The sequence below is a fragment of the Buteo buteo genome, chromosome 17 (assembly GCF_964188355.1).
Source record: "Buteo buteo chromosome 17, bButBut1.hap1.1, whole genome shotgun sequence".
Classification (NCBI taxonomy): domain Eukaryota; kingdom Metazoa; phylum Chordata; class Aves; order Accipitriformes; family Accipitridae; genus Buteo; species Buteo buteo.
The window spans coordinates 2,618,598-2,642,493 of NC_134187.1; the positions used below are offsets into that span (position 1 = coordinate 2,618,598).

General features: G+C 38.3%; 1 protein-coding gene across 3 annotated transcripts in view; it reads right to left on the reverse strand.

Moving 5' to 3' along the window:
- KIF13B (kinesin family member 13B) overlaps positions 1 to 23,896 on the reverse strand; it is a 128,932-nt gene that overhangs the window by 94,842 nt on the left and 10,194 nt on the right. For all 3 annotated transcript variants that reach the window (XM_075048926.1, XM_075048925.1, XM_075048924.1), the window contains exon 2: positions 23,077 to 23,170. In XM_075048926.1, coding sequence (XP_074905027.1) covers positions 23,077 to 23,170 — 94 coding nt within the window. The remainder of the gene's footprint in view (positions 1 to 23,076; positions 23,171 to 23,896) is intronic.

The window sequence follows — 23,896 nt, forward strand, 5'->3', positions numbered from 1 at the left end:
GAGTTCCTAAAAAATCAGGCTTCAGCATACTGGCTTGTCCTCAGCTACTACTATGAGTTCTTTCTGAACACAGGCTTGATTTTAACATACAAGCTGATTTATCCAATTTTGGTGTTATTCAACTGGTTATGGTGTTTTGTTTTGTTTTTTGAAGCACCTTTAACTACGAACATCAAATTCTCAGCCATGTAAACATAATTATTTTTCTTCACAGAAAACTAGTCTTATGACAGTTATGCACTCATTTAGCAAAGCACATATAAGACAATGGCATTCATAAGCAGCTATACCCTAAAAACAGTTATCCATTTCTCTGCTGCATTCATTTTTCTGTAATATTAGATGTATGTTTGCCATACCCAGTAGAATGAGAGGTGATGCATTTCTAGAACCATTGCAGCTGGCCCATTGTATAAAATGAACTTTAGAGATTGGTAAGTTATTTGACAGCATTTAAAAGAGACAAACGCCAAGAAATAATAAGCTCATATGGCTTCCACACCACACATTTGCACCATTCTGCCCATTCTGTCTGCCCCTAAATGTCATGAAAATAAACATATGCAAAAAAAAAAATTCTAAAATGAAAGTATTCAGATATATACAGCAGAACAATGACAGCTTTTAGGTAAGCTGATTTTGAACCTTCATCAACTTGACAGTATTCCTTTAACCTCCTTACTGTTCTGCAGCCAGTATAACAAAATAGACAAGATGTCTAATTACCATAATTTGGCCACTCCGGCTTATAAAATCCCTAAATGCTCATTCATGCAGCTGATTGAATGAGTCTGTCCAAGCATAACCACAAACACAGAAAAGATGCTGGGTATTCAATTTGGTCATTTGATGCTACAAAAACAGGACACAGCGATAAAATTCCTCTCTACAGGTATTGCAGTAACAGTTATTACCATGTTAGAATTGTCCATGCTCTTGGAATATGTCATCCATGATTTCATAACTAGCACCCATAAAAATAAATTCATACAGAAATTTAAGATGAAGAAAGGATGTTTAAAGATGGAGCTTCACTGCTAAGTCATCACACCCAATTTCTTTTGCTTAAGTAGCAATCAATACCAGCTTCATACCATGCTTCACTTAACAGCAGCACAAAGTGGAGTCTGCTGTCCTAATATGCAGGATTTGCACTACCGACATGAGTTATTGCTGCTAAAACACATATAGAATGAGCAGAGGGTATTTATCCTTGCTGGTAACCTGTGCTGGCTCTAGTTATTGCAGTGTTGGATTGAGGGGGGGGACACAGAAATGCACTGCTGCTATTGTACTGGTTACAGTGACCAGGAAATCAGTCTCCAGCAAATAAAGCACTTTATGTATAAAGTGGTACAATTATAAATCAAAGGGGCGGAGGGCAAGCATCTGTACAGTTCTCAACCTCCACCCCCAACGTATAATCCATAAATTAGTGTTTATGCAACACTGGAGGAGCACGTAGGAATGCAGCTTCACCTTCTCGGCTGATGACTGTCCAGGCACGTAGTGCCATACGGTTTTGTGTACAACTGTGATACCAAAAGGAGACAGGCTTTTGAAACTCTCAAGAGTCAGAGCTGGAAAGAATTCAGACGGGCACTTGGCTCACACAGATGAGCTGCAAAACACAGATTGTGTTTGGCTGTATGTTTAAACCAAGCACCTGAAGAGACCCTCCCTTGCTTGTATCTCCCTCCTTACACCTCTACTTTTATCCCTTGAACTTTGATTTTCCCATCAGCAATTTAATGACTGAATGGTCCCAGAGGAAGAGTTGGGTTGTGCAATTCCAAACATGCAAGTTTCCATTTATTGTTCCACAGAATGAGAGGAAAATCTAGCCTCTCCAAGTACAACACAGAGTTTCAAACATTACATTTGCCTTCCAGAGTTGAAAGGGAAAGAAATCTGGTTAAAACATGACTTGCAAAAAGAAAGGAAGAGAAAATATGTTACAGGCATAAAGCTGTATTGTAAGAGATTGCTTGAAAGGCTGCCAATGCTGCCATTCCCTGCAGCTTCTTTGTAAGAAATACACATTATAAACTTGAGGAATAACTAATATGATTTTTTTTAGCTGCCATACAGTTTCAACTAGTGTTCTGATACCAAGAGAGAGATTTTAAAACTCTCAAGCTCTTTTTTAAGACTTTCAAAGGTCCTAGCTAGTGCCAAGTCCAATGCTTCTTTCAGAAATGAGGCAATTGACTCTGCCTGCCTGAAAAATCACTGAGCAAACCCAATAGAAACTAGCAGCAAAAAAATCACATCTCTTAGTAACCTCCCCAAGCTATTTGCTCTTCTCCAATTGGACAATTTTTAAGTTCAACTGCTGAATGTATTTTTTCCAATGACTTATGAGTGCTTAAATGAAAGATTCAATACTAAAACCTTTCAAATAACTTACAACCCTTCACAGCAAAAGTTCATTAGAAAGAAAACCATGGACAAGTACACATTGAAACATTCCTGTACTTGATGCAAAGAAAACCTTCATTAAAAATAACCCTGCTTAGTTTAACTAATTAGCCTAGAGATCAAGTTTATCAATTAGCAATATACAATGAAGCAGGCAGTCTTTCAAGCCCAGTGAGCTTACTCACGCTACGTTCTTAAAACACATCCTATTTCACACTATCACAGCATATGGATATGATTTTTAAAAAATCTAAATTAAAATTTTATAAACCTTAGGTTAGGCACCGTTTGGGTTTATTAGTGCATTTGTAACCTCGTTCAATGGCATTAACTAAGCTACCTGTGCTATCAACAAAATCCACACAGATAATTGAAAACCAGATTACGTAAACGTGAAACTTTTCTTTTTTTTCCTTCTAAATAACAGAAAAGCATCAAGAGTCTCTTGAAGCCTCTTGCATTGTTCCCACTGTACAGATATGATAAAGGAGAACAGTAACTTATCCAGGGCTGTATGTGTTGGCAGCAGAGGCAGAGCTCAGAGCCTTCTTTATCCCCCCTCCTCACTACATTTTATTGCCTGTCATGCCAACCTAATGAAGAAGGTTTCACAAGTTATTTTCTCCAGCATCTAAGAGCTTTAGAAAGAAGGCAAGAGGAGGGAGATTGTATTTCTTAAGACCTCATAGCAATGTACTGCCCTGCCTTTTCCCAGATAAAGCCTTCCTTTCAGCCACCAAATTAACTGAGGTTTGTTCACAGAGCCGCTCACACCAATGCAACCAGCTTTTTTATTTGAATATAGATAAACAGAAACTTCATGGAGGTTATCAGACACTGTCAACACAGCCCATGTAAAACTTGACTTAAACGTAATTGTGAACAACTTAAGAGTATACTAAAACTGAACAAATTCAATGCATCATTAACGTTTTATATCTGTACTACAACAATGCACCATACTTTTAAGTCTTACCATCATGTCCTCTATACATTCAGAGATATTAAAGCTGGAAAGAACTGTTAGACAGTTAACCTGACCTTGTAACACCAGCTACACAATTACACCCATCCCCATCAACTTGTGTTTGGCCATCATAGCTCCTGAAAAACATTCTTGCAAACAAGAGCCCACCACTACCTGTCATAGTTTGCTCCAGTAATTCATAACATTTGCTGTTAAAAATGATACACATAAATTCCTAATTGGTATTTCTCCAGTTTTAGGCTTTCGTACACTTGGTCTTTGTGATACCCTTCCCTTCTTACAATGCAAGTTTCCAAGATGATGACAGCACTTTTTATCATGCACAAAAGTCATGTGGTAGCTCCAGCACATGAAATACTTCCCGATTTATGATCCTTCACTCTCTAAAGCCTATGTTGTGTAGACCTTTTGAGCAAACAAGTACTTTCAGTAATGAGACAAACACCAGCTGACAGCATGTTTCTTACCCACAAAATATCACATTTTATACTCAGTCCTACGCCAAGGTGTCTTCCACTTCCAAACCTTTCCATGAGCTCTCCACATCAACAAGCAAATCAAAAGAATTAAGAAACAAAGGATAAGCAGGTAAAGCCATTTCATACTACTGACTTAAAACTATGTGACAAAGACTATCTGTTTTATATCATGGGAACAAATATTTTACTGAATGATTCCAATAAAATCCTGGAACGAAAAATGCCATAGCAAAGAGCAACTATGCAAGGCTACAGCACAGAAAATGGTCTTGCTTTTACAGAATGACAACTGCAAAAGAAACCAAAAAAATGCTCATTTTTAAATACCAAAGGGTAGAAATCAAAATTCTTTCCAGTTTTTTGGGTTTAGCTAAATAGAAAGCATTAGTCTATCAGCATGCACTTCACACTTTTGTCAAGGGAACTGCAACATGAACACTCCACTTAAATAGGGAACCCCAAATGAGAGCAGCAATCATCCTCAGCCAAAATCTCCATGGTACCAAAACACTCTCGAGTGCCAGCAGATTAGCAGACAATATCAGTAAACAAGTGGGATAAGGTAGAATAGAGAATAATTAATCAACATCACTTAGACTGCTAGAAAATACCCTTGTCATTTCAAACAACTCAATTGCCCTCTATTTACCTTTCAGCTTGCAGATTCACAGTTTAAGGGAGCAATGTTAAACCAGCATCACTTTGTTGCTGACACAGTAGTAGTTATCAGCTGTAAATCTTTCACTGCAATAAGCAGTCTTAGATGATCAAAAATAAGATTTCTAGCTGCATCAGATCCTCAACCACTGCTAATTAAAAACCTGATAAAACAGAACAAGCTATTCTGAAGTAGTGATTAACGAGATAAACATATATACATTGTTGACTCTGTGTGCAAGGCCTACATTTAATTACCAGGAATAAGTAGTTATAGAAGCATTAAAAAAATCAACGTAAAAAACAATTCAGCATATCCAACTTTCTAAGAATGTGGAAATATTAGCACGGCACAACCCAGGAGGATCATACACACCATCAAACTCCTGGACACAGCATTAGTAGGTAATTCTTAATAAAGACACTTTTAAAAACAAAGAATTTGAGCCATGGAAAGTGAGTGTTTACAAGAAGAAACCTGCTCTGCCTGGATCTCGCTGCTGTGGAAGCAAAGTCACTTTGAAGTTCTCCATGGCTGCATTGTTTCAACCGCTAAATGGCAAGATAAACCTTCCAGGGGAGTTAAAATAAAACTCCAAGACTTGCAGCTATTTCATAGCTTCAGGGAGAAATGTTGGCCAGCAGACAAAACTGTCACGTACTCGCTTCTCTCCACTGATTCCATGAAATACTCCAAGTTATTGGTGAAGTAACTCATAGCTGTGGGATACTTCAAAATTACTAAAACATTAATAGCATCTGTGGTCACATAAGGCAGGTACCTCAGGCCAGAGAAACTGTGCCCTCCGAAAAGGGAGATTCACCCAAGAAGACAGGAGATGCTGTTTTCTGATGCTTCCTAGGAAGTGCTCAAGGTTAGGGTTGGCCTTCTGGACCTTAAATAAGTACCCTGCATTCAGCTATTCATAGGTGGAAAAGCGCTACTCAGATTCAACACAGGACCAAAAAAAATAAAGGAGGTGCCTTGACTCAGAAGAGCAGGGAAATGCGCATTCAGCAGCACAAGTACGGACAGCAGAAGCTTATGCCTCCCAAATTTGTAGGATGCACTGTAAAACAGTGGCTGCAGAGAGCAGGTGACACCAGAGATTTGGAGGGGTATTGTGTGTGTATGTACGTATACGTACACCCCCTACAGCAACGGTTCTCAGTCAGCATGGGGCATGCAGCACATCCCAGGAACCACAGGAATAGACAAAACCAAGGTGTCAATAGAATTGCTGTCATGCTGGGTAAGAGAAAGCCTAACAAGAGCATTCTCTCCAATCTTTCCATCCTTCAACAGGCATCCTGCCCAGCATCATTATGAAAAACTTAGGAGACCATTTGCTTTCGTTAAAGTTTGGACGATGTACAAGTCTCCCAAACACAGCCTCACACACGAGCTTGGTGTTACAACTACTCTACAGCGTTCAACAACTGACCGTAACCTGTAAAATTAGTCATTCGTCTAACTCAGCTTCCTTTGCAGCAAACTGATCTACCAGACAAGAACAGTGTTTCAGTGAGAACTGTGCTCCCCAAAATACTTCAAAATTTGTAAATTTGGATGCCCCCTCCCTGAAAGTGTTCAAGGTCAGGTTGGATGGGGCTTTGAGCAACCTGGTCTAGTGGAAGGTGTCCCTGCCCATGGCAGGGGGGTTGGACTAGATGACCCTTAAGGTCCCTTCCAACCCAAACCATTCTATGATTCTATGATAAATAATTCATTATCAACATCTGCAGTGTACATCATTGTACATACACACCATTGTCTTAGGCCCACCAAAAATAAATTCTGCCAGTATTAAATCAGCAATGCAAAATGTAAGCGGTATCAAAAATATTAACACCATCTGATGCCCTATCTGCCAATTCCTACATCTTCGCAAGTCCAAATAACTTGGATTTATGCACAGACCCAATGCAAAGAAATATATATTCCACTCTGATCAAGCCAACAGTTTGCTTTCCCATGTTTGCACATCACGTCACCTGGATGAAAGGGAAAGGAGAAGGCTGGGAAGAGAAAAAGAGGCACCTCCTGAACAAGCCTCTGGATTGCAAGTACAGAAAACACAACGGATTCTTCTTTATCCTTTGTGATGACCACAGGCCCTCTTATCTCTACAGAACATGTAGCAAAAGATAATTGTCTATTTTGACAAGTTTGCTTTGCGTTTAGAGTGTGTCTCGGTCACCATGCTCTTCCTGGTCAAAGACAACACCATGGCAACAGTACAAGGTCACTCTTAAGTGAGTTTTCAAGGCCATTTTGGGGTCTCTTCCCAACTGCCACTCAAATACCTTAAACATGAGGGTTTGAGACAGGGAGGAAGTCTCCCTCTCCCCAAATTCAGATGCACCGTTGGTATAATTTTTTTCTTACAATATTTAGCATTAAGTAATAGACTAGAAAGGAGCCTTATAGGAGAAGCTATAATTTGAATACATTCAGTTGGTTTAGCACTGAAAAGATTCCCTACAAAGCATCAACGGCAAGAGACTCACATAAGAACAGGCTGCAACAACTTGGAATTCAAACAATAAAATAGAGATCTCCTTTTAAGGAAGAACAAAGATCTTACACTGTGCTACTATCATTATTACTTACTTTACATACTGCCTTTGTTACTGTATTCTAACAGAATCTGAATTTTAAAATAGGTTTTAAAAGGTCTTCAAATGGCATTCTTTTAATCACAATTAAAAATCCCTTTAGTAACTGTTTCAGAGCAAGGTTTTTCCTCCTTTTTGAGTTCACATAAATAGATTCTCAAGCCTGAATATAAACTCATATTTCATTATAATCCTGTGCAAATGCAGATATTAAAAACTTGCTCAAAACCTTCAATTATAATCCCAATCATAATAATTTGCATAATAGCAAAGATATTTAAATTATGGCCATTTCATTCATTCTTATAAAATTTTATAAACCACTGTATACAGATGGGGACAACAGCAGGAGAAAAGGACAATTATGTTGTAATTAGTTTCTATTGGCCTAGACATGCCAGGACAGACTAAGTTGTCAAGTTAGTTTCTTTTGTGATAAAAATTAACTTCATTTTTCTGCAAGGATGGATTTCTTCAATACTTTTCCCTAAAGAATCAAGCTCTTTTTAAGCATTAACCCTGACAACAAACAAGGATTAATGACTTTTATGCAACTTGGCAACAGCTTTAAAACTTGTTAGTGCCAATGAAGTCTTCAGAATTGTATCTGCCAAAATTTGCAGCAAGTATAAGGCACAGGCATGAACAAAACCCATGAGCTCCCAAATGCTAATCTTCTTTCTACCTAACCTGCAGTGTCTAATTGACTATACTCAAATTATAGCTTCTGCTTTCCAATACTTTTCTATATAGCTTTTTTATACTACAAGCTTTTGGAGGTATGGACTTCACTTTGCAAGCATCCATACAATACTCAGCACAAAGATCTAAGCATTTATGTCTCTGGATACCATGAGAGGCAACTGCCATGGGGCAGACTGCCTTTTTTTGGCATGCAGTTAGTCCAGTGAATACCAGTATACATTAGGAAGTGTAAAATCCTGTATAAATCATCTGGGGATTGGTTGCTCATACAAAGGAAGATGTTTCAATCTGTCATGTGGGGTGATGCATTTGTTACCTGTGCAGGATCCAGCTGAGTGACTGCATCACTTAAAAAAAAACCACTTTACCAACATCTGCCATTGTCAAGGTTCAAAGATTCAAGTAGTAGATACTGTTCAAAATGCAAAGAAAAATGTTAAGCATTTCAACATCCATGGTAACCTGGAATGTGTCTGGCAAATTTTGCTAGAGGTTGTAATCACTAATATGCTGAAAATCCTCCCAGAATTACCCCAAAAGTCAGGCAAGATCTTCCCCAAATGACAAATGACTGAAGGAAAGAAAAAAAAAAAGTTTTAAAATCCTTGATTATTTAGGACAAAGGATCATGGGAATTACCCCAGACACACACTGGCAAGGGCAAAATCATGAGAGAAAACACAGCAGGGCAGTATGGGTTTGCAGATGAGATATGCATATGAAAGGTAAACTTGGATGTCTGTCATCAATGCCCAACCCAGACAGTACCATCAGTGATATCGTCATTACAAATGCAAACATTTCAAGGAAGCTCATGAGCAGAATTTAAGATGCCTGTACTAGCCATTTCCCAGCTAGTGATTTTTATTAGAATAGACCACATGCTATTTTCACCAAGTGCTACAGAAGGTGACTTCAGTTTAGCAGTGGGACAGTTAACTGAATTCAAGGATTGATACAGTGAAGAAATAGGAAACTTGATTTTTACCCTCCAGAAATTGAAGGTACGTCCACATTTACTGATGAAAGAGAAAAAACGTAGCTCTAGCTAGTGTCCATATGAAATCTCAACCTCTTCTGAACACAAGGGTTACCTCACGTGATATCCAGAATACTCAAATCTTGCCCAACCTCTATTTAAAAAACAGGAAGCAGGTTTCATGCTTCCATGGATCGTTGCCACAGAAGGCACTGGTCACATGATACATTATTAAAACATCAAACGATCATGTCCTACCTCCAATGCTTAGGAAGGCTGAAACCTTTGACATCCTTCAAAGTTTTTTTATACAGAAGCCAAAGCAGTCAACAGCTGAAACACAAGAAACACTCAGCACTGAGGCAAAAGCATTCAGCTTGAATTGGAGTTTCTTTGGGTCCTATTCCAGTATGATGTATCACTTAAGTTTTTTAGAAAAGAATTATTCAAGTTGAACATTTGATAATTGTGATTTATTTTTTTTAGTTTCTGGATGGATGTTCTGCTAAATATAATTTACCAAAAGGTAAAGACTTGTAACTTGCCAATAACCTCTCACAAATTAAGTTACAATTCATTGCTGACATCACTACTGCCTTGAAAATGAACCTGTCTCTCTTTCAGAGATATTAATTATGGAAACAATTATACAGTGACAGCTAGCATTTCTATTGAGTACTGTCAGCTTAGTTACCACATCCCAGTAAGGCAGGCATTTTCCAAATCGTACCACTCTGAAAAAGGTCACTCTTCAACAGTATACAAACAACATACGATTTTATTCATGTACAAAGCCACATGACCTACCCTTGGAACTACTAAAAAACCAGCTGGACACAGTCCTGGGCAACCAGCTCTAGGAGACCCTGCTTGAGCAGGAGGGTTGGACCAGGTGACCTCCAGAGGTCCCTTCCAGCCTCCACCAGTCTGTGACTCTACACATACATTACTATGGTTTAGACCGCCATGAGTAAGCCTGCTCTCGCTACAACAGCAATTCTAAAATATTCCTGGACCCCACTGCCTCTCAAATCTCCAACCTGGAGGCAGGCAGTTGACCTCCCTGCTCAGCAAACCAGCCTGTGCAGGGTGCGCCGAATCTCAGCAACGTCCTCTGGAAGGGGGTTGCTGGCGTGATCTTACCTGGGAAAGTATCACCTAAGGAACCTGAACAGGGACTAGAAGCACAGACAAGGAAAATAAAGGTATGAAGAAATGTCTGATTACAAAGTATACAATATTCTTAGTTCAAAAGGCCAACATCGTTTCACAAGAAGCTGTACCAGGATAGACATCACATGCTATTAGTGAGCTCTATCAGTTTCACCTTGTGTAACCTTCACAAGCAAAATGCCTCACTACATAACCACGAGACTGTTTACCGTCACCAGAGATTAGGTCATGGAGGACTACCCTAAACCTACTTCCAAACCTCTGTCAAAGTGCTGCAGTAATTATTGAGCATGCAGAAGCGTGCTTACTCTGTATGGCTCGTCCTCTTGTATTACAGTGTGAACCTGTCATGATTCTACTGATCTGGCATAATTCTTGTATTAGGTATGCTATAAAGGTCTTTCCAGTGCTCTTCCTGCAATTTGATTAAACTCTTAGCAGCAGCAGCAAAGAAAGATATTTTAGTGGTTACAGGAAGAGAAAATTACTATATGTGAAAACTTTGCAGAGAGCAGTTGCACAGGCTAGAGTGAAGCAAGGATGTAAGGTTTTACCGTGAAGTTACTGCATAACCTATTTGCTGTTGTGGGCAGTACAGGTACCAAGATAGCTTGTAGGCAGTAGAGATGCTTGTAAGTCTCGGCTGGTACCTATGTGGTTTCAGCAGATACATAAAGCAACCAGATAATTGTTTCCTCCCATAACCATCCCTATTTCTCTCTTCTCTGCCACAAAGTTTGCATATGCTTTTTCTTTGTCTGTTTTTTTTTTTCTTCACACCTCTGAAGCATTTCTTTTTCTGCTCAGCACATTGTAATTCTCCCTCCCCATGGCACCATGGCTGCAAACTCTGCAAAGTCATTATCTCTAGCTGCATTTTCAGGAAGAAACCAGAACTCTACGGGCTATCAGAGGAAGGCTGGCTGATGACAAATACCAGTCAAAGAGCTCAGAAGAGTCAAAGAGCCTTCAAACCAGGAAAAGACTGGACAGAAGAATAAAACAATTGATTATGTCACTTTGTCACTTTTGATCAGAGTTAATCATATTAGGTAACATTTTGGTAAGTAATTACACTTGTTACCAAGTATAAATAAAATTCAGATCATAAACATATGCAAATAAAGCTTAAAAAAAATTCAGAGAGCTAGAAGTGCTCATCACTGAAGGGCTATTCAGGTAAAAGCTGGGTGGATATCCTGTTTCTTTAATTCATTTATGTGATCAGCACAGTAGAGCTACAACTGCTGAAGAACAGAACAAAATGCTGGCAGAAGTCTACAAACCCTGAGGAAAAGAGAGAATGGTATTGTGCTTTCCAAAAGGCTAAAAATGAAAGTAGGTAGACTAGCCTAAGAACCTCAGACAATACACATTAAGATGTAGGGTTTCCTTATGTCACTACCACAATATACAGGCCCTGAGTTCTGGTCCCACTGAGCTATGTGACCTAATTAATTATATGCCACACAGGAAGTTTGCTGCTTAAAAAAAAACAACAAAAAACAAAAAACAAAACCCAACAAAAAAACCCAAACCACCACCCCACAAACACCAAAAAAAACCCCAAGACAACAGCAGCAACAAAAGAACCCAACCAAAACCACCCTCCTCAAACAATTAAAAAAAACACCCTCCCCAAACAATAAAACCCTTCTTGCACTAGAGATCAACCAAAAAAATGGAAAAAATGCTAGATTTATTTTAGAGGCTAGACATGGAGGAAAAGAATCTGAAGTGATTGTCCTACAGTCAGATAAGAAATGTATGGTAGAGCTGATGCAAAACCTAAATCCCCTAATGCAGCCACTGCTCTTACCAGAAGTCCATCCTTTCTCTCCCCAGGTATCTTTAAAGTCCAGCCCTCTTTCTTTACACTCATTTAGCAAAAAAATCACTGCTTAACCTGATTGCTTCTCTCCTCAAAGGAGCACTATGGGACAACAAGGCTTTGCATTTCTGTAAGATGTTATATGCCTATCAAAGCTGCCATCAACTTTAAAGCACTAATTAAAATGTTGTTATTTTATTTCACGTACTCCCAGAGCACTGAATGCAACACTCATACCACAGCAGTGCACAGGAAGCCAAAGTCTGTATGATCAGACTTTGTCCTGCTCCATACCAAAAGAATGGATAAAGACACAAGTTATTTAAATGTAAATTAGAAACAAGGGAAAATAGTTTGGTACCTCTAAAACTGCAACAACAACAAAAAATTTAGTGTGCCTTTTAGGAGGAGGCCATAAACAGCCATACCTCCATAACTTCTTTCCAGGAAGGACAGACATTCCAACCCAGAGGGTAGGGTGCTGCTCATGCAAGAGCAGCAGATGCTGCATTCCTGAAGACCTAGCTCATGGAAAACAAAAACCAAAAATACCTGCAAGAAGTTGATTGTTGATTTCTCCTTATAGGATTAGGAGAAAAACCAGTCCTTTTATCTCTTTCCCATCTACTGAAATTAAAATAGGTAAAGGAATATAAAATCTTGAGGTGCTACACCAACTGCAATTTTCCCTTCTTACTGTAAGAACTTGAAAACAAAGTTACACAGAAACAATCTCTTCATTCAGTAGTATTATTTCTGACTTTACAGAGCGATAAGATGGTGGCAGAATCAGGCTAACCCCCTTAAATGTAATGAAGCACCAAGTGTAACAGTGTCACCTTTTGAACTTCTAATTCTAAAATTACCACCACAACAAAAAAAGGACAAGTTACCTCACAATGATGCACACAAATAACTCCAAAAACTTGTTCAAAGTTTCTCAGGACAATGAATGTAATATGCTAAAAGGTACAAGGTTTCTCCTTTTCTTCACTTTTCATAATAAGCCTATAAATAATTTAGGGAACAAACCCTGGCAGTTTTTATATAGCGTTTTCCAAAACCTAAGGAATTCAGAAGACTGTATGTGGTATTATCTACCTATGTAGATGTACCTGACCATAAAAGTACAGGCGTTACAATCACTGATTATATAAGGAGGCATTTAACCACCTTCTCAGGAGAGCATCAAAGCATGTCCTGCCACAAATACTCCATTCTGAACATTCAGATTAGTTTATTTCAAATTAGCTTGAGGGATACACCTACACAATCTAAAATAACCGCAGCAAAGAGCGTTAGAGTTGTTCAGCACAAAGAAAGTTATTCTGGCTATTGCTAATCAATCATGTGGCAAAATGGCAAGAAATAGCCTCTCTTGTATCTTTTTCTGATCACATAATCATATTAATCTGAGATGAAGATTTTGGAGTTTAATCTCAAATATCCTCAAAAAAAAATTGGTAGGCATAAAAACAGTTTAAGGAGGTTAAGAACTCATTTTATATATGTATATACATATATATTTAAGTTCTGTTCTTAAAATTGATACAAACTTACTTGACAGGCATGAAATCTCACTGAAGGTGCTAGGTATTCGCTGACATTCTAAATACCTTCCAATGCTGAGGTATTAAAAGCTGTTCTGAACTGCATCTATCACCTTCCACAGAATCCAGCAGCTCCAGTCACTGAAATAATCCTTCAGCCTGCAGGAGTATTATTCAACATTATTCTGACCACTAAATCCATTTTATAGTCTTACCTATTATTTAAGAGTTGAAAATTAAGATGGAATAATTTCACATAAGCGCCCATAGCTGCAACATTTACTCAGAATACTGAAGGCAGATCTTAAGATCAAGCTTGCTCCCCTATCCTTGTTCACTTCTCCCCACAGCTTACGGCCACTAGGTCAGTCCCCTATCTTTCTTGATTTGATTTGTTAACAGGAAACATACTTTAAAGCCTTTAAGCCTTCTGTTAACATATTAGGTCAACACAGGGAACAAATTTCAAACTTAAAGCTCAGCTTTCATTACCTACCCAGTGTTTCGTTTGGTTCATGCTGTCAGGATAGCACAGGGTAGTTTCTTAGTGTCCTTTCCTTATTTTCATACATTCAAACAGTTTTGACTTGATTTCTACCATTTCAAAGAATTACTACAATCAAATCAAATGTTATGCCCTTTTAAATTATATTAATAAGAAATAAACCTACATTGCAGCAAAGTCAAAAAAGCCATTGAGCTAAACTGGAAAACACCGGGTCAAATCCCAACTCCATTGAAACAGAAGTCCAGAAAAAGACTGGCACTGAGCCAAATTCCAATGGACTCTTCTTAAAGCAAATGGATTTGTCTAACTTGTGGATTTAACAAGTCAAGAAAACAATTAAAACATCACAGTCTCCTTGAAGCTTAAATGGCCTGATATTCTAAGCTTCAGAGGCTAGCTTTGAAAACAAAACTGTTGACAGTTCTCTCAGAATTGCTACAGAGATTTAAATAAAAGCTATATTCCACTCAAATATTTAACATGTTCATTCTTATAGCTTCAATATGCCACAAAGAGGGTTTTTTGGTTTGTTTTTTTGTTTTGTGGTTTGGTTTTGGAAAAAAAAAAAACCAAAGAAAACTCTGGGAACAGGCCCTTACTAATGATACTGCTTTGCAATGGGAAGGGACTACAAATTACTTCCTATTTGTAGCAGAAGTCCACTCCTTAAATAACTCACAATCAGAAGCCTTTGCCAACTCCAGAGGAGTTTGCATGAAGGACAGGCTGCTTAGTAACTATCACCACCAACCTCCAAACACTGTCTGCAAGCAGGTCAACAATGCCAAGTGTAGTCCAGAACCTGCTGTTAGATTACATAGTCTATTAAAAGTCTTCAATTTAGTGAAGAATTAAGGTTGCAGGTACTTTACAAATGTATTGGGGTTTAAGAAGAAAAAGTACCAGAGGTTAGGAATCCATGAAACACAAGTTGACGGTTATACTTCAGATCACAAGACATGTGAACCAAATTAATTCTTCATCTATTATCTCTACTCTTTCCCTCAAATACAGTAGGTTATTAGTGACTTGGTCAGATCAGCAACAAGGCTCGAAAAAGGCTTCTTTCATCTTCACCTAAGGAATATAAGGTGGCCAAGGATGATTCCTAGTAGTGGCAAGGCCACCCAGTTCTGATTTCAAGAGAATATGGCTCATGTTAAAAGTAGTTTTCACTTACAATATAGGCACAGAGTTTATAAATAGCCATAGCAAATTAGAATTATCTATTATGTTAGCCATAAAAAAGGTAGAAGTAAATAGGTGTGACCCAACTGGTGGGAAGGGAATTGTCTATAAAAAAATTCTTAACACAGTCTCACCATTTTATTTTCTTAAGCAGTACAAAATAGGATACAGGTCTTTTTTAAGCACATTGACACACACAAGCACAGTTCAAAGTTTTGTTAACTTTTTTGTCCACGACAAGAATTTGTGGAGCGTTTGTATCTCACATTTTTACTTTTACTCAAGTCAAAGCATGTGAGTTGTAGCAAATACACTTCCCTCAAAAGCACAACTTGAAGTGCAGCAACCCCCTTCTCTCCTGGCAGAAGTCCTACTTCTGAATTTTACACAAGATAAGTATTTTACATGGCAAGCATTCACCTCCTTGTGCAATATAATCTGTCACTCATGCAACCAAAGACTCAGGCGATGCACAGCAACAGAGCCTTGTGTGCTAGTCCTGCTGTCCTCAAGACATCATCTCCATCCTTTGTCTATCCTGACTCCTCTCTGATTTAAGATCTTTCCAGGACAAACAGATGACCTTCAAACTTTTAAGAAAGAAAATGGTTTCTAGGTACTGCAGCAACTCATCAGAAGTATTTAGACATATAATTTTTATATCAGAAGATATTTTTCAGTAAAACATAGATGACTTGCAGCTGGATTCAGTCTAGCTTTAATGCGGATGTACGGAGCGTGCCCCATAATACAGGTTTACTATGACTTCCTACAAAATAAACTCCGATAACAGACTGAAAAAGCAATAATTTCATTCAACCATTTAAATGACTCTGTCCGTTTTAGGTGAGGCTTATTTCTCCCCCCTCTTCTAACTTATTTAGGCTGTTCAGCAACCTGATCAATAAAAAGCAGCAATACATATTTGAGGAAGCTCATTGGAAACAATAATCATTTTACAGAACAAGCTCACGCTTGAAGTGAGAGTTGTATACAGAGATGCAACAGAGCTGTACAGGCAAAGTCGGCAATACAGGAAAATCTCATAGTGCTGTTTTCGCAAACATGAACTTCCTGTGAGCTCTTTTGTGCCCCAAAAACACCAGTATGGATGTTGAGAGAGGCAGGCTTCCCTTTTTTTCTGGATGTCAGCTAGCAGTCTCGGGAATACAAACACACTCTCTCCCTCCCCCCCACAACTTCCTGGAACATTTCTGCATTATGAAACGTTGCATAAATCTGTTCCCTGTAAGACAAAGCTGAACTAACATCTAACCTAGAAATTTCATTCTCGGTTAGAGTTTTATAGATCAATATGAACCCTTACCCGCATAGCAAGCCATGCCCCCTTTGTGTATAAAGGTAACACAGCCAGCTATGTAGTTAGTGTTGTTTCCACACACTCACATCTTAATCTGAATTGTTCCAATCCCAACCAGTTTAACACAGCAGGAATTAATACAATGTGAGGAAAGATACAGAGCAAAGGCGCATACAATGCAATTAGTTTTCACCCATCTTCAAAGACAATAATATTTCTTCCTTTAAATTGCTTTGTTGTCAAATAGCAACTGTACCACATCATGCAAATGGTCCACCAAGCTCAATATTCAATTTCTGGCTGTATCCAACAGCTGATACTTCTAAGTAAAATGCGTGAACAACTGGGGACACATATATAAAATTCTGCCTAACACGAGGCAGCTCTTCAAGCGGTTCCTACCTAACATGAGGCAGGATCCTGGTATCTTCAAAAAAATGTGTGCATGTTTCCATGACTATTTACTGGTAATTGCCTCTCACAGTTTTCTTGGGGAAAGGAGTTCTGCAGATTAATTCCATATATAGCATTGCCTTCATACACTTTCCTCATTTTCTGATTATACACATTCTTTCCTAAGATAGAACAAGTGAAGTGTGCACCCCTACATGCTCCTGCTATCATATATTATTTTTAAAAGTCAAAGTCCTCCTGGTTACTCCTACCAGTCAGCTTTTCTAGTTCGTATTTATACACATATACAAGAACACCTATATAATCACATCAGCATTTCCTCTCTAGGCATCTTGACTGTCTGCATGCTGTTCTGGAAGATACGAGGAAAATCAATTAATTGTGCAAAAACTGTAAGATACTATAACGTAGATAACCAAGATCATGATATTTTCAACTTTTGCTAAACTTTCCTGTAACTGGGATTTTTGCCTACCATTCCACATGTATCACATATTTTAGTGAATTGGACAAGTAATATATATGCTCCTTCACACCACAAAGAGATTACTTATAATTGGTTAATGCAAGTTTTTCACTGGTTAATGTACGTTTTCCCCAACCAACACACTCCCTTATTTATAATTTTTGTAGAAGAAATTGGTGTATGTGCAAGTTTTACCACCTCACTCTTCAGGCATTTCCCATGTAGTCAGCTACACTAAGATTATCATTTTCCATTTTTATCAAGAGAGCGCAAGATCTGGAATACTCCACACAGCAAGAGCTGATAAGTCGTGACTTATTTTCAGCTTTTAGCCAGCTTTAAGGAAAGTTCTTGAGTCATGCTAAAGAGACACACGCATTGCAGCCAGATGAAAGCCAGTTTCACCTGTGCTCTGTGCAGACCAAATACTGTATAACTGCTAATGCTGTGCCAAGCAGGAGCTTATCCTGCCTCTCAGCATGCTCACTGGTGCTGCCTCCGCATCGGGCAACACCGCCACAAGATTTCTGGCTAACCAAGAGCAGGCAGAGGGAGCATGTGTGGGCTTGCACAAATACCATATTCTAGTTTTTAGCAACTGAGCAAAGAATAGGTGAAAACAGAATCTGATAAGATTGTATTTAGTTCTAAATACACTTTCTGAGCTCGGCAAAAGCTCTGGGCACTTTACCTATTACTTAACATAGTATCTAGGCATTTTGTAAACTTTCATGTTCAAGTAGAATACAAAGCTTGGCTCAATAGATATATTTTAATTCTCAGGACCACAGTAGTAGTGTTTTACAATTAGTAAGCCCTTCCAATCCTCCTTTTTTTTTTTTTTTTTTTTAAATTATGTGGAAGCTGCGTGTGTTTGTTACCATTCACCCACTTCACACTTAACCCTTCAAAAAGAGTGAACTAATGCTGCTTAGTCCTTCAGACTTCGAGAATTGTTTTCTGGTACCATTTTTTCAATAGCTAAATCTTTGACAGCATTCTGTCTTGGTCCTAATCTTAATTTCTTCTTCAAAAGGATTAAAAGGTTCTTCAGCTTTATAAGAAAAAAACCCTTCAGTCCAAAGACAAACTATGGAAAGTTTTAACACACTGGGCTGTTTATTTCAACTCGACCGCTGCCTGAAGTCCATCATTCATCTGAAATCAGCAATTTATTACCTACTTACTGCATAAGCAGGATTTTTTTTAATTGTTCTTTTTCACTAAATTCTGTGAGTATTGGTTTTATTCTCTCAACAATCTTTAAATTCATTATGGAAGAAATTTCTCTTTGGGAGTATTATTAATAGTAGCCACAACAAGGTAAGTATCATTTACCTACAGCTCTGAAAGACGACCCTGTTTTAATTACAAGGAAATTAGTCCAAAATTATTTCTCCCCAACGTTTTTCAGCGCTGTCATTTGTCTCAAAGAAAATGGGAATTGGAATAGTAGAAGAATCCTATAAAAGTATTCCTTTATAAGTAAAATGTACTTGGGCTTCATCCAGTTTCTCATCAAAGCAGAAATCATCAAGCTCAGATGTTGCAAGGCTACAAAAATCCCCAACTCTAAGATAATAATACGCCCCTCCTCAGTTTCCAGAACTCCTTAGAAAACAATCAAATTGAGTTTAAGTATCACAACTTCATGAGCAAAACCTTGTCTGTGTGGATATACAAAAGTAAACTGGTTTAAATCCAGCAATAGATACCTTAAAAGCAAGCCACTTTTAAAAAATCTTTATAGAGATGCTCAATTATTGAAATATCTATTGCAAAGCACTAATTATAAAGATATTACAATAGCTGAAAAGGAAAAACCCAGCCTGGTTGAACACACTTGTCAGCTTCAGTTAGCTGCACTCATTCCTCGGAATAGTTTTTACCCTGTGCCAGTCTTTGGAATCCCTCTGTTCTGCAAAACAAGAGGAAAAGCTTCTATAAACCACAAATTGTGACAAAAGTACACAGAAGACAACACTCCTTTCATTTTTAAGCATATTCTCTTAATAAAAAGGCTCAAAGTTGGTTTGTTGGGCAGATTTAATAAATGCTTTGTTTTACAAATATTATGGCTCATTCATAGGCCTGTGCCAGACTAATACACAACTGATTTCTGAGCTTTTATCAGTTACACATCAATTACAGTTATGTCTGCAGTATATAATAAAAGTCCTTTGTCTGACCTGTCAAAAATAATAATTTTTTAAGTCTTTTTAATAGGTCTTGTTTGGGAAATGTAAAATGACAGCACAAGCAAATTGATAGTAGGAAAAAAAAAAGGCTATAAAGGAACCTAGAGTAATTAGAGTCTATTTGGAGCTTTTCCAAAAAAATTAATTCCTATAAATATTCCCATTGTTGCCTAGGACTTATCTATTCACTTCAATCAAAACGAGTTCACACCCTCTTTCAAGCCCTAGCCACCAAGTAATAATGCTATGAGTAATCTTTGCAGCACACAGTAAATCTTGTGTTGATAAAGAAACTTTAGTCTTGACCTTTGCGACAGAGAGAACAGACAACTACATAAGGCAAACAAAAAAGTCGACAAGTCATGCTAATGATACTATTCATTTACAGCAAATCCCTGGAGGTTCACACATCCTTGAGAGGGGCGATTTTGATTTAAAGAGGTCGTTTTGGGAAATTTGTGACAAAACTCAAGGCTCTGTAGCAAATAATTTTGTGAAAGCAACTAAAGAAAAGGTTGACCATTTCCACACAGTATAATTTTCATTTTGATACGAGAAACCACCATTCAACCAAACCCACCCCCCAATAGCCCAAGGTTAGTAACAAAGCCTACCCAGCCTGGAGGTCATCCGATAGATTTTAAAATTGATCTTTCGCATGCGATCAGATTACTGAAACCTGCACAGCACTATTAAGGATTGCTCAATAAAATAACTGCTGCATTTCTCTTGTCTCAGGAAAGGTCATTTCTTGGTTAAGGAATAACTAACGGGAGGATGCTAGATTTTTGAAGTCGTATGAAAAGAGACTTCTTTTTTTGAGAGCAAGTGTTTTACACACATTTATTAATCCTCAAGTCTCTACAGAAACGTGTAAATAATATATTCAGTTTGTAGACACAGGAGAAAGTAAGATCAATCAGTTACCACCTGGATTTTCAAAACATTCCTTAATTTTTAATGCAAAATATGAAACAGCTAGAGACACTTTTTCTGAAGACCTGAAACTGTTTCAGTGGCAATTATATCAACACAATTTGCTATCTCTGAAAGTCAGGTCCCACAGATCTCAAGTTGGGTATCTGTCAAAATATGAGATACATAAAGAGAGTGGACATTTCTGACTTCTTCTGTACACATTCATTCCCAAGTCCCATGGGAAATCAGAAGGAGAGGTGAAGGTATCACTTAAGAACTCCAAAGCCTGCTTCTCCTCTTTAACTCAGAGAAAACTGAAAACAGCACGTCAGGTATTTGCCATTTTAACTGATGTGACTGGCAGAGATTTTTTGCAGATGGACAGACACATTACGTAGATCTCTGGCCTGCAAAAACCACCTCGGGGAAACAGGACAAATATGCATAACTGTGACACAGGCTGATTCACCCATTAAACTATTTATTTACACCTGCCCATCTCCCAGACTTGGTTTCTACCAGAGAGGATGGAAGTGGGAAAACATGCATATTGCCAAAAGTCATCAGTTGTTTTTCCAAACGTCACTCCCTGCCAGACCATGGCTGAGTCATGACAAGTGGGGATGTGACAGCACAGATTTCTGTTTCTAAAATTCTTTTCCCAGTTCCTAAATTGACCCTGGCAGCTCAATGAGAAATGCAGCAAAGCTCTTAAGATTTTCAAACTTATCCTGCTCTGCAAGCATCTAAAGATTCTATTTACAATATTATTTACTTCTCTTTTCTCTGTTTAATTAAAAGCACTCTAGGTTTGCCAGAATTCCTTCAGCTCACTTTAGACACTAGACAAGTCTGAAATCAAAATGAATGATTTTATAGCACAAGGCAAAGTTGTTGACAGTGGATTTGGAAACAGACACAGAACCTGAAAATAAATTAATCCCTGAACTTAGAAGAACCGTAACTAAAACTAAGCTCTTCCTTGAGCTGATATTTCAGATTCTTCTGATGGGGCCGCAGAAGCCAAGAAAATCTAGCTGCAGCCTCTCTCGAGGCTATTACATGCTAGATAGGACCCTGTTCCAAATCCTCACTACTCCAACTCTGTTTTTGAGATATGTTGTCTCACTGTTTGCAGGCAAACGTTTAGTACAGTTAATGGGCCTCCACTTTTCCCTCTTCTATTAAATCACCCCATATAAATTTACTGTGCTTCCTGCTTAGATTAGCAATGGGTATTTGTGAAAATGCAAATTAAGTATTCTTTGGTCTGGCACACTGGTTTCTCACAGTAGGCTCACCATCTTGTCTGAGACGTCAACACAATTGCCAACCGATTCCTCCCTTGCCAGGGGGCACGATTTGCATGATGTATTCTCTCATGGCTACAGTATGAATATTTTTTAAACATATATTAGGGAGTATAAACTATGCAGCATTTGATTGGTGGCCACGTTTTAGAGAAACTATGAATGACATTCTTAATACAGCTCTGTCTGACTAGGCTTCTGAGAATCTCAATTTCCTGCTATTTTTAGCAGTTCTAAAGGCTCAAATCAACATAGGTATTTGGCAGCTAAACAATACACGTGTTTCTGGAGGAGGCAGATACTGATACAAACAGAAACATCCCACCATACACAGCCTGTTTGATTTAAGTAACTTATTAAATCTCCAGTCTCACTGTCTGTAATAAGTCTTTCAGCTGGTGACAACAGAAAGTACATATTGCACCTCATGATCTCTTTGCTTTTCCATTTATTACCACTTGGGTTTGAGAAGTTCAAATTATCAGCGATCAGGTAAAGAATACTGCTACTGACCACTGACATACAGATCAGCTTTACATGAAAAAGCTATGATATGTTGCATTTAAACAAAGCTCTTCTATGTGTTTAACTGAATTGTTCTCATTTCTGTCACCCTTAAGACCACTTCCTTTTTTTTTTCAGAAGACAGATCATGATTGACTGCAGATGCCCAGTAACGGGTTTAGCTTTTTCCTGCACCCCTGTTATTTTGTTTCGTGCATACATTTTTTTCATTTCCTCCCCTTGCGAACAAGCGATAAATTAAGTAGTCACAACCTTAACCCTATCAATTATTACAGGACTTTTCAGTTTCACAGTAGTTTAACAAATTGATGCCAGTTCCAACACAAATTGGTCCCTACCCTTAGCCACCTTTCCAACTACTTTTGATGCATGTAATGCCCCACTGTCAAGACAATCCTAGAGCTACACCTATCCAGCATGTTCCCATTCCCCTTCTTACACAATGAATACAAGCCCATTATGAGAAAATAATCGTGAAAATTAATTTCATTCCAAAATGACAAACTGTGTCCCACTCAAATTATTCTGCAGATTTAAATTTCTCCTGTTCCATAATAGCATATGAGAATAAATGAAATGGTTCACAGATCCATTAATTGCTAAGACATTGTTTAGAGCAGGAAGCAAATGCAGTAAGCACTAGGTTTTCAATGCATCTTGCCAGCATGGTAAAAGCAGCCTTATTTTATAGATGACGGCAATTACATTGCAAAAAGAATATATATTATTTTTTAAATTGAAAACCCTCTATCAAGGCCTACACTTCCTAGTTGTTAGCCTCATATTTAATTCATGAAACCTGACCTTCCTAATTCAAAAATCTTACCTGGCATCTCCTTTTGAAAGGTTGGTGTTTACAGGATGAAGAATAACCTTGTTTGCATCCACATCCACCACACATTTTGTATGCAGATCAAGCTCTATAAAGAAATGAGAAAGTGTCAAGTGCTGCTCCTAAAGCACTAGGATTATGTACACCATTACTTCCTCCAGACACCAAATTTATTCATGCAGTCTGACAGCCACCCATCAGCTAGAGAATAGAAACAGGACTATTGCCAAATTCCACTTCTAGAGATATTCTGATGGGATGGATCCTGTCCAGCTTTAAAGCATGCACTCTTTTCAAAAGAAGAAAGAGCACTTAGGTTTTACTGAAGGACAATCAGCATATACAAGGCAGTATGAAATTTCTTCTGGGGAAAGAACCACTAGGCATGGTACCACTTTGACAGCTCTTCTTATTGCTCTCTCAATGCCTCGCACACTCGGAGGGAAAGCTGCCCCTACCATCTGCAGCACATTTTCCCCGGCCACTGTTGTGATACTGCAGCATGCCATGCCAGCTGTCAGTCCTGGGGCACCTGCTTGAAGAAATTCAAGTCCCATCAAAAATAATTTAGGTGCGAGCGTGTAGAAAAGGGCTTATCCTTCCCCACAGGCCCCCAGTCAGCTGGAAAGCCCTCCTCCAAGTGACACTAAGCAATGGGATATATACTATGAGTAGTAAGAATATTTGGAATGTATAAGAATTCTCAGCCATAGAGGCGGGGGAAACAAAATAAAAGCTTCAGTTAACACTGACAACCATCCAAGGTATCCACCCAATGACAAATGGAGTTAGATATAAAAAAAAGCACACAGCC